The sequence below is a fragment of the Ammospiza nelsoni genome, chromosome 14 (assembly GCF_027579445.1).
Source record: "Ammospiza nelsoni isolate bAmmNel1 chromosome 14, bAmmNel1.pri, whole genome shotgun sequence".
Taxonomy (NCBI): domain Eukaryota; kingdom Metazoa; phylum Chordata; class Aves; order Passeriformes; family Passerellidae; genus Ammospiza; species Ammospiza nelsoni.
In genome coordinates this window covers 3,095,611-3,111,023 of record NC_080646.1, presented here as the reverse complement: position 1 = coordinate 3,111,023, position 15,413 = coordinate 3,095,611, and the positions used below count along the sequence as shown (strand labels likewise).

Sequence of the window (15,413 nt, the reverse complement as noted above, 5' to 3'; positions counted from 1 at the left end):
CCCTCACTGCCCCAAGGGGAGCCTTGAGGGAGCCCTGTGGGGAGCAATGTCCGAGCTGTGTGTGGAGCTCTGAGGGAGCACTGAGGGAACACCACAGGGAGCCCTGAGAGAGCAATGTCCGAGCCCTTTGGGGAGCCTTGAGGGAACTCTGTGGGGAGCAATGTCCGAGCTGTGTGTGGAGCTCTGCGGGAGCCCTGCAGGAGCGCTGAGGGGCCACCATGGGGAGCCCTGAGGGAGCAATGTCCGAGCTGTGCGCGGAGCTCTGAGAGAGGCCTGTGGGGAGCAGAGTCCCAGCTGCGTGTGGAGCTCTGAGGGAGCCCTGCAGGAGCGCTGAGGGGAGCACTGCAGGGACACCACGGGGCGTCCTGAGAGAGCAATGTCCGAGCCCTCTGGGGAGCCCTGAGGGACTCTGTGGGACCCCTGCGGGGAACCCCGTGGGATTCTGTGGAGAGCCCTTCGGGGAACGGTTTATGGCCTGAGGGGAATCCCTTGAGACATTGAGCAGAATCCCTTGCAACACTGTGGAGAGCCCTTTGGAAGCCCTTTGGGATCCTGAGGGGACGATTCCTTTGGGATCCCGTGAGTCCCTTGGGGAGCCCTTTGCGAGCGCTGTGGGGAACCCGCGGCGGCGCGCGGGCGCCCCCCCCGCCCTTGCGGCGCGCGCGGAGCCTCGGCGGGGCGGTGCCGCCTGTCACCTGCGGCCGCGCGAGGGGCCGGGGCGGCGCGGGGGCGGGGCCGGCGCGCGAGGCGGGGGGCGGTGGCCAATGGGGGCGGGCGGGCGGCTCGCGCGGCGCTCTTAAGGCGGTGCGGGCGCTGTCAGCGGGCAGAAGGCGCGCGGGTTCGACGGCGGGGCCATGGCAGCCCTCAACGGCGCCGTGGAGAACGGGCAGCCCGAAAAGAAAGTGCCTCCGCTGCCGCGGCCCCTGCGCAGCCTGGAGGTGAAATACACCAAGGTGAGCCCGCCAGGCACGGGGCGCTGGGGAGCGGGTGGGCTTCGCCGTGCTGTCGCCGATGTTCAGTGGAGTCAGGGTGGTAGTGAGGTGTTATATTTTTAATACGAAATTTTCACCCTCAGTGTTATTTTTCTTAGCTTCTTTTATTCTTTCTGCTGCCTGAGACAGTAGGTTTATAAGGGTTTGAGGTTGAGAAAGCAGATGACAGTGGTGTTTCTAATGGAGCAACACTTGCCCCAATCCCTAATGCCCAAAACCTAATTTTTTCTTTTTAATAAAATATCTCTTCCAAAGCTGTTGCTCTGCCCCTGGCGCCCTGGGCTCCTCTCCCTGGCTGTGGTGTCTAACACCATCTTCCCCTCCCAACCCACCCGTGAACGCCTCCAGCTCCCCGCTGGCGCTCAGCAAAATCCGATTTGGATGGGGTGAGCCTGGGCAGGGTGAGGAAGGTTTTATCCCTCAGAGCCGCTTGCTGGGGTCGTGTTCCAGCGTCCTTGACCCACAGCTCCCCTGCGGGGAGGTGGCTCGGTGCCAGTGGTGGGTTTGGGTGGTGGCGAGCCCGGGGCCAGTGTCCAGCAGGACTGGGCCTTGTGGAAAGGCTCTGCCATGAGAATGGAGCATCCTGCAGCCCCAGAGAGGAGCAGTGCTCGTGTTGGTGGCTCTTCATCCCAGCTCCATGGCCTCCCCACAGGATGAGGAGTCGGGCACTGAGCCCATACAAACCCTCACCTCTCCACTCTCCATTGAGCTTCCCTTTAAACAGTCGCTCCTGACCTTTTGGTATAAACCAAAGGCTCCTGAGCTTGGTATCTGTGTCCCTCAGAGGTGGGGCTGGCTTGGAGCTGAGCAGGGCTGCAGAAATCCCTGCTCCCAGTGCAGCTGTAGCTCTGCGATTGCCGAGTCGCTTTGTGTTCCACAACAGCCTGACCCGCTGCCTTGCGCAGTGGGGAGAGCGTCAGGCTGGTTACTGCTGAGGAGCCTCAGCTGCCATAATTTCAACTTTGTGCCCAGACTAAAAGAGCTGCAGGGGCTGAATGAGTGTGCGACTCTTGCATTTTTATGTTAAGTATTAAGAAAAAACAAAATTCGAAGCTCATTCCCTTGTAGTGAGAAGGAGTGAACAGCGATAGTTTATCCGGTGAGGTGTTGATTTGAATTATGCATCCAAAGTGTACTGAAAGATTAGCAATTAGGAGTAATCGGTGCACTAGATTAAATTTTTAACATCCAAAATTTATCTACCCTTTGTCAGATAAACTTGTCATTTAGCAGCAAATTGGGTCTGCAGCTGCTGGTTGCAGAATGGCGTAATGCAGCACAAACAGCTCCTTCCCGCGTCCAAAATGGACACGGCCATTTGAGTTCTTCTTAAACATCCAAATGTTCTGGTTTTTGTTATTTTTATTGTTGTGAACACTTTTAAACACTCCTTAGGGATCTTTTCCTGCAGCCGTGTGTGTTTTCAAACACACAGTTTATGCTCCACAGTTTTGCCAGAGACTGTGAGCGCTGAAAGAGTCAAGGTTGTATCTTTAAAGTGGAAACCAACATAAATTAAAAGTGTGAGTTTGATGTTTGATCTGATGCTCCCGGTGCATCTGAGAAAATAATGAGCAGCAGTCAATTTTCATAAAACTGTGAGGGGTTTTGTGCAAGCTCTGAGTTTCACCAGATGTTTACAGCTGACAGCACGGTTCCCTCTGCTTGGAGGAGATTTTTATTTTTGGTTCTACCAGTTATGGGGCTGGGGGAGAGGCAAAGTTTTTCAACAAAGGTCTTTCTTATAGAGCAGCTTAGTGCTTGTCATGGGTGTGTGATGGAAGTGATCTGTCCACAATTGCTTGTCTCAATTCTGGCTATGAAGCGTGAACTGTGGATATACTATTCAATTTGATTTCAACTCCTGGCACCAAGGACTCGTGATATGTGGTGGATTCCCAGAATGATGCCAGTGTATATGTTACATTTAAAACAGCCTGATCCTGTCACTCTGGTGTTTTACTGCTTTAGTAGGAACATCACTTTCCCACAGAATTAGTGTTGAATGCAAAGGGAAAATCAGTATCCTTCCCCAATCCTTAGTTTGTGAGCATATACCTGATATTGTAATTTTATGGTTCCTGTCATATTTCCCACATTTATAGTACAACTTTTCTTCATTAGGGAAATAAAGGAAAACTGATATTAAAATGTGTAAATGTTAAAATGTAGCACTTGGGTAACAGAGGTAGTTTGGGAGCACTGCTGTCCTAAACAGGAGTTAATATTTCTAACACTGTATCTTTTCTTGTGACTTTCCTTGGCAACATTTTTTGTGAAATTTTCTTTTTCTCAGCCTGTGTGAAACAGGTGGGTCCAGCAGTGCAGCTTCTACACCAATTACACTATGGATGCTTTTTTATGCAGAAATAATAAGAAAAAGTCTTTTCAAGAAAAAAAGCTGCCCAAGGAAAGAAAACTATGACCCAAAGCGGTGGGAATTCCGAATGTAAGAGATGCAACATTAATCTCCTGGTGGTGTGTAGAGACTCATAAACAAGATTGCAAATGTGGATGGCTTCCAAATAAAAGTACTAGCTTACAGCCACTAGCAGGCTACTAATAAAGATTACTTCATCTAATCTTATTTAAAGTATATTTATAAAATATAACACTGCCAAGTCAGATCACAGCGTGGATAAGATGCATGCTGAATCAATTAATTGTATATAGGTATTCATGCTCTGTTTACAGTGAGTAACAACACTCCAGTATTTAATGCATTTTCAGTTACGCAACGCTGGGACTGTTTGTTCTTGCTCTGGAAATGCAATATTTTGAAACACTTAAATCTTGTCACAGATGACTCCAAGTGACGTGGGAGGCTTGATCTGGCCTGTGACAAGGCATGGTGGGGTAGAGCCGAGCCAGAACCCTCCTCCTGCAGACACTGCCAGAGGGGAGCAAGCTGTGGAGGTGGCCCAGGGCAGGGCACCAACAGCCAAGTAATAATTGTGCAGCAACAACTTCTGCCTCAACCATACAATTTCTCTTGGGGTCTGCTTGCTGTTCCCATGGAGATGTAGTTCAAAAACTGCCCGTTTCTCTCTGCCAAATCCCAGTGTTGTTCTCTGTGGGACCTGTGCTCTGCCTTCCTCTGCCTCCAAAGTTACTGGGTGCACAAGGTTTGTAGAAATGCTTCTGTACTGACAGCAGTCCCTTGGAGAGAGCCTGAGTACACTTGACTCTGCCATGGATGGAAGTTGAAGAGCCTCTGGACCTTTGAGGAGCACTTGTGGGCTTTTTGTCTATACAAGCTGTTTTTCTTTCTCCTGCCCATCCCACTCCCCTTGCTCTCTCTTCAGATATTTATTAACAATGAATGGCACGAGTCTACAAGTGGAAAGAAGTTCCCCACCTACAACCCTTCAACTCTGGAGAAAATCTGTGACATTGAGGAAGGAGATAAGGTAAGTGTTGTTGGACAAGCAGTGCAAAAGACATTTTCCAGAGGATTTCTTTTTGTAGGGAAGCACACAAAGGAAAAGCTGGATTTTAACAGCAGCATCCATCTGGCCAGCCTGAGCTGGAGGTCTGGGACACTGGATGTGCTGCTCAAGAACTACATGGGCTGGGTGGCATCAGTCCTGTCCAGCTTGTCAGAAGCACTTTCCCTGGTAGGAACTGGCTGCTGAACACTGTCAGAGGAATGAGATTGAGCATCATTCTTGTGCCATAGACTGGAAGGAAGTAGCCAGCCTGAGGAAATAGCAATGATGATGTGTGCTCACCCCTGACAGGATTTGGGCCCTGTGTTGGGGGTGGTTTTTACCCCAGCTGCAGGGCAGCCTGTTGGAGACACTGAACTGAAACTCCCCCTTTTTAAAACACAAATAACCTGAGTGCTTGGGGGAATTTAAATTTGGTCATGCAAACATTGACCATTTGCTGCTGGAGATGTGGTGCTGCTTTTCTAGCTGGTATTGTGGGTTCTGGTCTCCTGCACAAATGTGGCAGCTCTCACTAAAACCAAGCCAGTATCTCAAGAGCTTTAGTAGTCCCTAGTGTGCTGGAGAGTAACCTGAGATGTTACTGCTTGGGTTTGGTAGCAGCCTGAGGTGAGGAACAATCACATGTGACACTGTTTTTGTCCAAAGCAGCTCATCACGTATGGGCCAACTGGTCTGACCTATGGAAAAGAGCTGGGCCAACATCTGGCTTTGTGCAGGAAGTCATGGGAAGGTGATTCACAGCTGCTGTGCCGTGCCAGGGCTTTGGTAGCTCATTGCTGTGGGCAGTAAGTGATGGGCAGCGTGGCCATTTCTGCCTGCACTGACTTCTTTTTCTTGGTATTTAAGCTTGTCCAGTGCTTGTGAGGCAGCCTCCAAGACTTACTGCCACTGGGGATCTGTGCATCCATGGGGCAATTACACATTGAGGCAGAACCAAACATTATGTGTCATTTCTTTATCCTGACTGGGTAGGACACAACTGTGTTTAATTGCAGTGGCATGTAAACAGTGGAATTGAAGCTGACTCTGATGCAACTGTATTTTGATAGGCAGAAACCATGACGTGGTTATTGTTCCCTGAGCTAAGTGTCTCCTCAAGCAGCTATAGAGTATTATGTGTGCAGTTTGTGCTTGCTTCTCAATATTGGCTAAAGAAAATTGTTATACAGAACTAACAGGCCAGTTTTGCCTCCTTGAGATTTGTCCCTGTCTGAATTCAGCTTCTAGCTTGCAGGAGGGTCACTGTAAACTTTTCCAGGCAGTGAAGATCTCTTCCCCTAAGTACTCAGTACAGGTGACTGATTTCTTGGCGGAATTTGCAGTGAAAAATGTAAGCTAGCTGTGCTTTGGGTGCTGAAAGCCTCTTCTCTACATCACACCTTTTAAAAAGAATATTTTGGTCTAACTAGATTTTTCCAAGAAACTGAGTGGGGAGTAGACCTGGATCTGGATTAATTAAAAACAGTAATGGGTGACAACCATCCCCAACTAGCTGTTTGCTTTCTGGTGACACTTGACCACATCCCACCCTCTTCTGGCAAACCAAGGTCCGTGGGGCTTCCCTTGCTCTGGTTTGTCCCACTCTGGGGCTGTAACCCCAGTCTGCTGCAGTCACCACAGGAAGTGGTGAGTTCTGCTCAGTGGTGCCTTGTCCCCTTGTGCCACTGTTCTTGCTGTGCTGGCCAGTGCCACTGCAGGGGTGGCAGCTCCTGCTGCTGCCTTCAGCTGTGCTCTGCCAATGTTGGGCTGGGAGCAGAGCTCCCCTTCCCAAGCCCTGAACACAAACCTGCCCCTCCCTGGCCACGCTGTTTTGCTCAGGCTGCACGTGAGGGGTGGAAATTTGGCAGCCGATATCTCACGATGACAGTTTAGTCTGGTGCTGAAACTTGGCCAATGCTTTATAAGCCTACAAGCAAAGGTTTTGTTGTCTGTTCTTTAGTTAGAGAATTGTCCCTTGATGGGACAGTTGAGGGATAAAGAGAAGTCTGTGTGGGAAAAGACGCCCTGAAAATAAAATGGTGGAAGTTTCCATTGAATGCTGGAATATACCTGACAAATAAAAGCTTAGTGTCCAACTGTTGCCAGGTTGATAATGGAAAAGGAGTAACACTGGTGCTGTCCCTAACACTTGGAGACAGGCTTTTTCCTTCTGGCAGCTTGCTGACATCCATCAAGGACAGGGGAGAAGTGCTGCTTCTTCAAAGCAGTGCCCAGCTCAGAGCATGGGCAGCAAGTCCACAGCTGTGGCTGTCAAGTCTCTGTCATGATCATTTCTAAACAGCTCACTCTCATGGATCTTTGAAGGGTTGTGAGAGGGACTTGTTCACAGTCACCCTGTCCCCTTCAGATTGTAGTGACAGACTGAGGTAAGACCACAGCAGACTTGCAGTGCCCTCAATAATGATTTTGGACATTTCAGGCTGTTAGGATGCTGTTTGGAACTTAAAGCAATTCAATGTGTGAACTGTTTGCAGGGGAGCAGGTCAGGGAACCTCTTCTGACTGAAAAACTGTGATGTGCTCATGCCCTATGTCAGAGAAGTGCCTTTCCAAAGATGTGCACAGGGAAGGCTTTTTGAAGAAGTCAGTAGGTGAACTGAATAAAGAGGGTCCCCATGGGTGTGTCCATTCCTGGCACATCTCCTCACTTGAAGCACTCTGAGGCACCTTGAGATTGAAGAAGAGCAAGGCTTTTTTGCAGGTGTTTTCTCCACTCACAGAGCCAGTGGGGTGATGTTCTTCACTGTGCTGGGGCAGGAGAGAGAAAAAGAGGATGGGAAAGAAGAAAGAAGCAGCAGTGAGCAGGACTTGAGGCAGAGGAGGAAGATGGACGAGGCAGCTCAGAACAAAGAGCAGTGTTCAGTTTGTTCGGGGGGGAGGTATGTGATTGTGTAACTGGGGCTTGTATCATAATTCAAGCACCCCAGGTGGCTATGAAGGTTTGCAGGCATTTCCCAACACTGCAAAGACTTTGCAATCTTAATATTCTTATTGGAGCTTTTTATGTAATGCTCAGTAAATCTGTTATAGATCCGAGAGGAGCACCAGGATGCATGGATCTCTTCCTGCTGTGGTTTTGTGCACCACAGGCTCTTCCTGGCACCTTGACAGCTCAGAGTCACTTTGTCACGCCTTGTGCCTACCTATTGCAACATGCCTGCAATGAACATGCCATTCAGACTCCCCTAATGCCTAGTCATAACAGGATGGATTAAGAATGGCATTTCAGCCTTCCTGAAGGATTTCCTTGTTTTTGCTGGTCTCTCAGGGCTATTGAGGCTGTGTAGAAAGGCTCTCAGGATATCACTTGGTGGTGCTACCCTGAGGGTGTTCAGGGAAAGCCTGTGTGACAGTGACTGCAAGCTCTGAGCCACTATTTATACCCAGAATGTCTGAGAAAGATGGTTGTCTTCATTTTTGTCTCCACAGGAACTGCAGCAGGGCTCAGGTGCTCCCATTTTCAGAGGCTGGGGAAGATCTGGGCATGCACTGGAGTCCTCTGCCCATGCAGTTGTCTCACTCCTGTTCTGAGTGCCAGGGTGGAGGGAAGCCCCTCAGCACCAATGGCATTGTGCCACTGCAGACCCAGTTCCCTGCACATCAGTGCTCCCAGCCTGGTTGCAGAACTAATTAATTGCTGCTAAGGAAAGGCTTGTTTAAACCTGACACACTTATGTTCCTTTGCCTGCTCTGTCACATAAAATATTGCCTTCTTTCAGCTCAAGCCTTCATTCCAGCAGGCAGGATGGGGGATACATGAGTGTGCAGTGGCTGGTGGTGCCTTCTGGCTTTTGTGATGTGCCAATGTGAATGCAGATCAACTGCAGCAGAGTGAGCCATTCAGAGGCCTGTGATGGCCCCAGGCAGGACCTGCCTGGCTGTGCTCAGTGGCCCTGGGCACCTCTGCCCATCCAGAGCCATCCTGTGGCAGCACAAGTTTCCTCCAATGGCTTCCCACCAGTGCTCTTCCAGAAGGATGGAATTCTTTCCCTGACAGTATAGGTCAGACTGTTTAAAGCTGTGTGATTGCTTGGTAAAGAAATGCAGCCAAATTTAATGTAAGGTGCCACTGCCTTGGGTATGATTGCAGTTGTGACCACGAAGGCAGATGTCTCCCTACAACGTTTTTTCTGGATTGAGCATCACACATCCCCTCCTGTGAGGGGGATGTGGCCAGACCTTGTTGGATGAGTGCAGAGGCTCATTTCCTAACTGGATCCAGACAAGACTTGAGAAAAGGAATAGATGAGAGCAACTGATGTAGTGCTGGGAGGAATGGTCAAGGTCTGACACCCTCCCTCCTTTCCCAGCCTTTTGAGCCAGATATTGCAGTGAGGTGCAAGGTGTCCATCAGCTAAAATGAGGCTTTACATACAGCAGGAATCTGTCCAAAGCTTTATCAATGCTTGGGGTACAGCCTTGGCCTTGTGGGTGTTGGTGGCAGTGTTCCCATAGATCCATTGGATTGGGAGCCCTTGGCTTCACTGTTTTAATCAATGTATGTGAGGTGATGGGAGGAGTCCAGGGCATATCATGGCCAGAGCAAATGAATGAAACTCCAGGGGTGATGGTATGGGAAGAGAGGAATTTGCTCCCTATCTGGTTGGTAACTTGGTTAAACAGAGTTGGATTTGGTCCAGAGGATGGTAAAGCTGTTGGGAGATGAAGGGACAATGGCACTCAGTGTGTGTAGGGGAAATGTCTTTGTCATAGCACTGAACAGCAAAACCTGTCCCATCTGGTAGAAATGTTCTGGGAATGTGTTCTAGGATCTAAGGGTGATTTTTGGTGTGTTAACTGCCTTGGCATGGGCTCCAGGGGAACTGGATGGTGGGATCTGAGCTGTAATTACTTCCCTGGGTAAAATCTTGATCTCATGGGGGATTTTCCTGCCCACACTTGTTTAGAGGAGGCTAATTCATGTAGGCCACTGGCCTGTCATGATTCTTCATCCTCCCCCAGTGTCACATCCTGTATTGGCAGGAACATGATTCTGGATTATTTTATAAACAAGTCAGTTACATTAAATTACCCTTGAAAGACCCAATTGGTATTCAGACCTCAAGGTTGTTTATGAGGCCAGGCCAAACATAAAATATATTCCAGGCTTGAATTCAAATCCAGGAGTGAAATGAAAGTAGTTTTGTTAGACAACTTGATTTTGGCCATCACCAACTAGGAGGGTTTCTGTGCCATTGTCCAGCTCCTTCCCTGTAACCTGAGGTTTTCCTGTGTGTGTGTTGTGTAGCCTGATGTGGATAATGCAGTGGAGGCAGCGAGGGCAGCGTTCCAGAGGGGCTCTCCATGGAGACAGATGGATGCCCCAAGCAGAGGACAACTCCTGCACAAGCTGGCTGATCTCCTGGAGAGGGACAGAGTCATCCTGGCAGTGAGTACTGGGAGCAGTGATAAGCCAGCAACAGCTGGCTCTGGTGTATCCCTATCTACCTAATGTTTTTCTGTTCTCTCCCTTCATGAAGGGCAGAAGACAGGAGTCATGTCTTTGTTCCTTTTTCTGCAGGATTTCAGGGGTTTAGAAGGCCGTCAGTTTTTCTACATAGGTGATTTTTACAGAACTTCAGCTAGTTATTGAAGTGATTAAATATGTTAATACTTAAAATGTGCTCAGTTGGTAGAAGCCTTTGGACTCTACAGGCCTTGTGTGTCTTTCCAAATGGCACCCAGAGATCTCAGCTTGGGGCTGCTGTCTATCTCTACCCAAGCTCTTGGATCTCAGCACTCTCCAGCTCAGTGCTGCATTTTTACCTTCAGGGAAATGCATTTATGACATCCCATGCTGTCAGATGTGCAGGTAACTGAGCCAGTGCCCTGCTGAGGTCAGTGGGAATTGACACCTGTGGGATGTGCTCAGGAGCCTGTACCTGTGTGACTCTTCTGAGCTGGGTCTCTTTCCCCAACACAGTGTCACTTAACCACACGACAGCCTTCAGTTTCAGCAGGGCAAAACCAAAACATTTTGTTCTGAAGACAGTTCTGGGCAGCAAGTAGAAGGGAAAAAAAGAAATACATATATATGTGTGTGTGTGAATAAACACTGATTATTTTCTGCTCACTTTGATGTGACTTTGGGACACTCTCCTTTTCACTTAACCAGAACACACTTCAAGCTTGCTGGTCTTGTTTGGCATTGCTGTTTGCACTGCAGAAATCCAGCCCTGGCTGCCTTGGCTGTGTGCTAAGCAATGACTTATACAAATCAGTTGTTTTAGCAGACATTCAGTGGATAACAATTCTTGCCATTCCAAGGGGAATGTCTGTTTGAGTGCTGTTTGGACCCTGATGTCTGTGGAGCATGACAGGGTATGACTTCATGTGTAAACAAAGATGTTTCAATCTACCAGGGGATAGTACTTCCTTTATGGATGTGCTGGCCATTTGCACCAATATCCCATTTAATGACCTGAGTGGAGAACAAAGCATTCCCTGAGCTAATGTCCAGAACAGTGTGAGGGACACAGGCTCAGCCTGGACTTTGTTTAGAGCTGATCAGCCCCAGTGGGGCAACTTTTGCCTTGCCCTGGGCTCAGCACAGATAGGAGCCCAGAGGTTACTTTACCAGAAGGCTTTTCAGAGGTTGGGTTTAGGCTTATGAAGTAGAAAAATTAGATTTTTTTTTTTTTCTAATAGAAGGAAAGTAGCTCTGCCTGATTTCAGTGACACCATCTGGACTCCAGAACATCTGTGCTAGGAGGTTAGTTAGGGTGAAGTCATGATACTTACATTGTTTCTGACCAGTGCCCCAGCCTGTATCCCACCCACACTCACCTTCTGGAGGCTTCTGGAAGGTGCCCCTGAACAAAGCAGCTCCTGTGCACATCAGAGTTACTGTGTCTGCTTTCCCTTCTGCATTATTTGTATTAACAAGCTCATTATCTAAATATTAGAGGAGGGAAGAACATTCATGTCTTTAGAACAAGGCACAATAAAGATAAGAAGAGGGTTTTTTAAAAGCTCTTTTTTAAGAAAAAAACCCCAAAACATTGACTTGTCTGACAGTGCATGCACATTGGTTTTTTCAGACTCTGGAAACAATGGACACAGGAAAACCTTTCCTGCAGGCTTATTTCATTGACCTGGAAGGCTGCATCAAAACCCTGCGGTACTATGCTGGCTGGGCTGATAAAATTCAGGGCAGAACTATTCCAGTGGGTGAGTACCTTCAGAGCTGGGATGGGATCAGGCTTGAGGGGGAGGGAGATCCATGGAAAGACTGCCTTCTGAAAGCCTGCAAAAATAGCCTGCGCTTCCTTTCTATCTCAGGATGCATTTTCAGCAGATGTGTTTCAATATTGAAACTAATGGGAGAACTTGGTTAATGCCTGGATAGATCGCTGGGAAATAATGTGTGGGCTCTTCTGTTGCTTTTTTAACAGAGAAACTTTTGTTCAGGGCAGTCATACAGAGACAAAACTTTGGTCCAGGTATAGAAGTTCAAATATGGTTTTGGTGAGAGCAAGTTAAGAGAATGGATGTCCCTGTGGCATGATGGACAATATGGAGTATTTTCAAATTTGGCCTCTTTTGTCCCTGCATGTGGGTGATCACTGAGGCTGTGTGAAGGACAGACACTGCAGACAGAAATTAGTCACCAGAGGAAGGGCTCTGGAGGGCTGAGCTAGTTTAGGCTGTGCAGACAGCAAAAGGAGCCATGTCAGTCATATAAACTGAGATTTGTCACCCTCATTCAGAGTGCTGTAAAGCTTTGCTTGTCTGGACACTCCTTGTTTGTCCTGATTTGAAATCACTTTGAAAAAGCATTATTAGAAATGTTCTTGCTCTCTGTCACATCTTCCCAAAGAAACTAGATGTTCAGCAAGAATGAATTTGAAAGGCAAATGTTCTTCCTGCTTTCTCTGTGAAAGAGCAGCAGCAGTATTTTAAGGTGAATGGTACTGCTTTAGTTCCAGAGTTTCACCTTGTTATGATTTCTTACCAGGAGTGTAATTCCTGTCACACTGAACAGGATTCCTGTATAAAGTGGGTTTTAAAGCTCTCTCCCTCAGGGAGACAAGTGCTTTGTGTTTTTCAGTAGGACACAATCTGAAGGAAATTTGTTTGCTCATATCAGTGTGACAATGAGTTATCCTCCCCTCAGCCTCAACACAGGGAGTTTGCAGAAGGAACTGAACCCTGGATTTAAAAGGTTCCTGTGTGACTGTGAGTGGTGTTTGGCTTTCAGGCTGGCACAAGACCTGTACTCAGATCTTGATCTGGACAAAGACGTGAGTCTGGATGAACAGACAGTGTTCTCTGTCTAACAGGGGCTTAGTTCTGTCCCCAGCACACCTTCTGTAAAAGTGAGGGTTTTGACTGTTTTGTGCCCTTTTACTCTCTTGTTTTGCAGATGAGAATTTTGTCTGTTTTACCCGGCACGAGCCCATGGGTGTCTGTGGAGCCATAACCCCAGTAAGTGACAGTGCTGGTGCCCTGCATCTCACACAGAACTGGAAATTCCATGTTCTCTCCATCCTCCCCTGCAGCCTTGTGCTGCCTGGCTAAGCACAGCTGTTCTGCAGGGAACTCCCATCTCCGTGGCCTGATGTAGTTTTGTGTTTTACCCCCATGCCAATTGCTCTTGGCAACAGGAGTGCTCTGCAGTGGAAGGGTGGGTCTCCTAATCAGATGCTCTGTGGCTCTCTGAGGCTGACACCAGTCACCAGAGAGCAGTCAGAGCTCTGACTCTCACACTGCCGGGACAACCAGCTCGTCATGAGGAGTGCTGGCTTTCTGCTGCCTTGTGCTGATGCATAAGTTTTGGGTTTTAAATTATATCCATTATCAATTAATTATGTCTGGCTGCTCTCTGAGCTTTCTGGGATTAAATCTCATGAATAGTTTTCTTTTCCTTGAGGTCTCATTCTCTGCTGAGCGGACAGTGTGGCCAGCTCTTGGAATGCCTCCAGTGTTAGCATGTGCTGCTTGCTGTGTTTCAACAGACAGCCAGGAAGACTTTACAGCTCATGGGAGACAGATCTTGTTCCTGTCTGGTTGTAAAATGCTTTGAATGTGGAATCCTACAATTTGTGAGGCAAATGGTGCTGTGTCAAGATTCTGTTTGGACACAGCACCAAGTCTGCCAGAGCTCAAGAAGTCTTTGGACAATGCTCTCAGATCTGTGGTGGGAGCCTTGCTGCTGTCCTGTGTAGGTCCAGGAGATGGAATTTGATGATCCTAGTGGATCCTTTCCAACTCAGGATGTTCTATGATTATGTGGTACTTGGATCAATAAGAGCTCCTGGAGGGTTTTGACTTTTGGGATAGGACTGAGAGAAATGCATATCTGCTGGACCCTGGGAATACCAGGTCTGGATCCCAAAGATGTCTGGGGAAATTCTGCTTTTTCCTTCAGTAGGACTGAATTTATACCCCAGGTGATGAGAGGATATGGTCTGTTTGGCAGTGTCAGGGTGAGGCAAAGTAGGAGGTTATCAAACGTTTCTCTTGGTGGCTTCAGAGTTTTTCTGGTTGAGCAAGCAATGTGACTGCTGGTGAGCAGAATTTGATTTAAGATCAAAATCTCAGGTTCCTCACACTGATCAGCAGTTGGAAGGTATTTCCCTGTCACTCTCAGCCACCTTTGGCACTCAGCAGTGCTTTGGAAGATATCCCTTTAAAAGCCTCCATGCAGGATGCTTTGGAAGGTCACTGTAGGGGACAGAGTGGGGCTTGGAAGATCTCAGGTTGACCCTAGACCAGCAATAAATACAACAGAAAGTACAGAAACAAATTTGACTTAAGATCAACACTAAGTTTGTATAAAGAATGATTGGGGTCAACAAAACCACATCTGTCTTCAGTTTACTCAGAACAAATCTTCTCCAATTTTTTTTCCCAGTTCAATCTCGATAACACTAACAGCCTGTGGGTTTGTATTTCCTACTTGATTGAAAGAGATTCTGTCACTGTCCTGGCTATGTTTCCCTAGAGCAATTACCAGTCCTCCCTTTCTCCTATGGCTTGACTATATTTAAATAATATTTTATTTAGCTAGAGAAGTTCTTAGGAAGTGCAGCATATGGCTGATTTTTATCCCAAGGTGATATCATGAGGCAGCCCTGGAGTTCTTCACTGTTACTTTCACCAGGCACTGCAGCAGAAAGCTCCTAATGGAGGGATTTCCTCTCTGAAACTGTAGAAAAGTAGTGTAGGTGTAAATGGCTCAAGCTGCCAGGCCTCCAAGAAAACTTAGGAGAAAGAGACAAATGGGCAAATTATGGGATGTGGCCATTGGAGAAGATCACTGAAATGGAACAGGTCTGGGGAAAAGGGTGAAGCAAGTTGAAGAATAACACTTGAGACCAAATTCTGCTTTGTCTCAGGGTTAGAATAGAACTCATGGCTCAAAAGCTACACTGCTCATTTATTTGTAAGTGTGAATTTGTGGATTCCTGACATACTTGGCTTCTTTGTTGATAGCTGAAGGCCCTTGGCTTGGGTTTTGACAAGAAGTCCCCTTGCTATTGGCCTGCTTCCATCATCCCTGAAGCAGCATTAATTATTTTTAATGAAAAAATCCTTTCTGCTGCCAAATGACCTTTCTGAGATTTAGTGTGAGCTAGATTTTCCACTTCTTGCTTAGACTCCAAGATCCCCAAATATACATGACCATGAAAGAGATTAGCACAGAGAGAACTGATGTGGACTGGTTCCTAATTCCAGATTAGAAAACTAATTGGAAAGGAACAATTTACAATATGAAGGAAGTATGAGACCTCCCTTAGATTTCCATGACTGAACAAATCACTGAAGCTTCCTATTTATAAAACTGGAACTGAATGAAATTATATAACTCCTAACTACTCAGCCAGTCCTTAACAGAGAAAAAATAGGTTTTTTTTTCATTGAGTAGTTGCATTCTTTAATTCCCCACATACAGATGCTGTACAGAAGTGATGCATCAGGAAACTGCCTCCGACACAGTATCTGTGAAGAGCCAAAATCCTACACAA

General features: G+C 47.5%; 1 protein-coding gene across 1 annotated transcript in view; it reads left to right on the top strand.

The window, feature by feature from the left end:
- The first annotated feature begins 835 nt into the window (after positions 1-835).
- ALDH1A3 (aldehyde dehydrogenase 1 family member A3) overlaps positions 836-15,413 on the top strand; it is a 33,258-nt gene continuing 18,680 nt past the window's right edge. Inside the window, exons 1-5 of the mRNA XM_059482144.1 lie at positions 836-953; positions 4,298-4,402; positions 9,692-9,832; positions 11,484-11,613; positions 12,809-12,870. Of these exons, the coding sequence (XP_059338127.1) occupies positions 855-953; positions 4,298-4,402; positions 9,692-9,832; positions 11,484-11,613; positions 12,809-12,870 (537 nt within the window). The 5' untranslated portion in view covers positions 836-854. The remainder of the gene's footprint in view (positions 954-4,297; positions 4,403-9,691; positions 9,833-11,483; positions 11,614-12,808; positions 12,871-15,413) is intronic.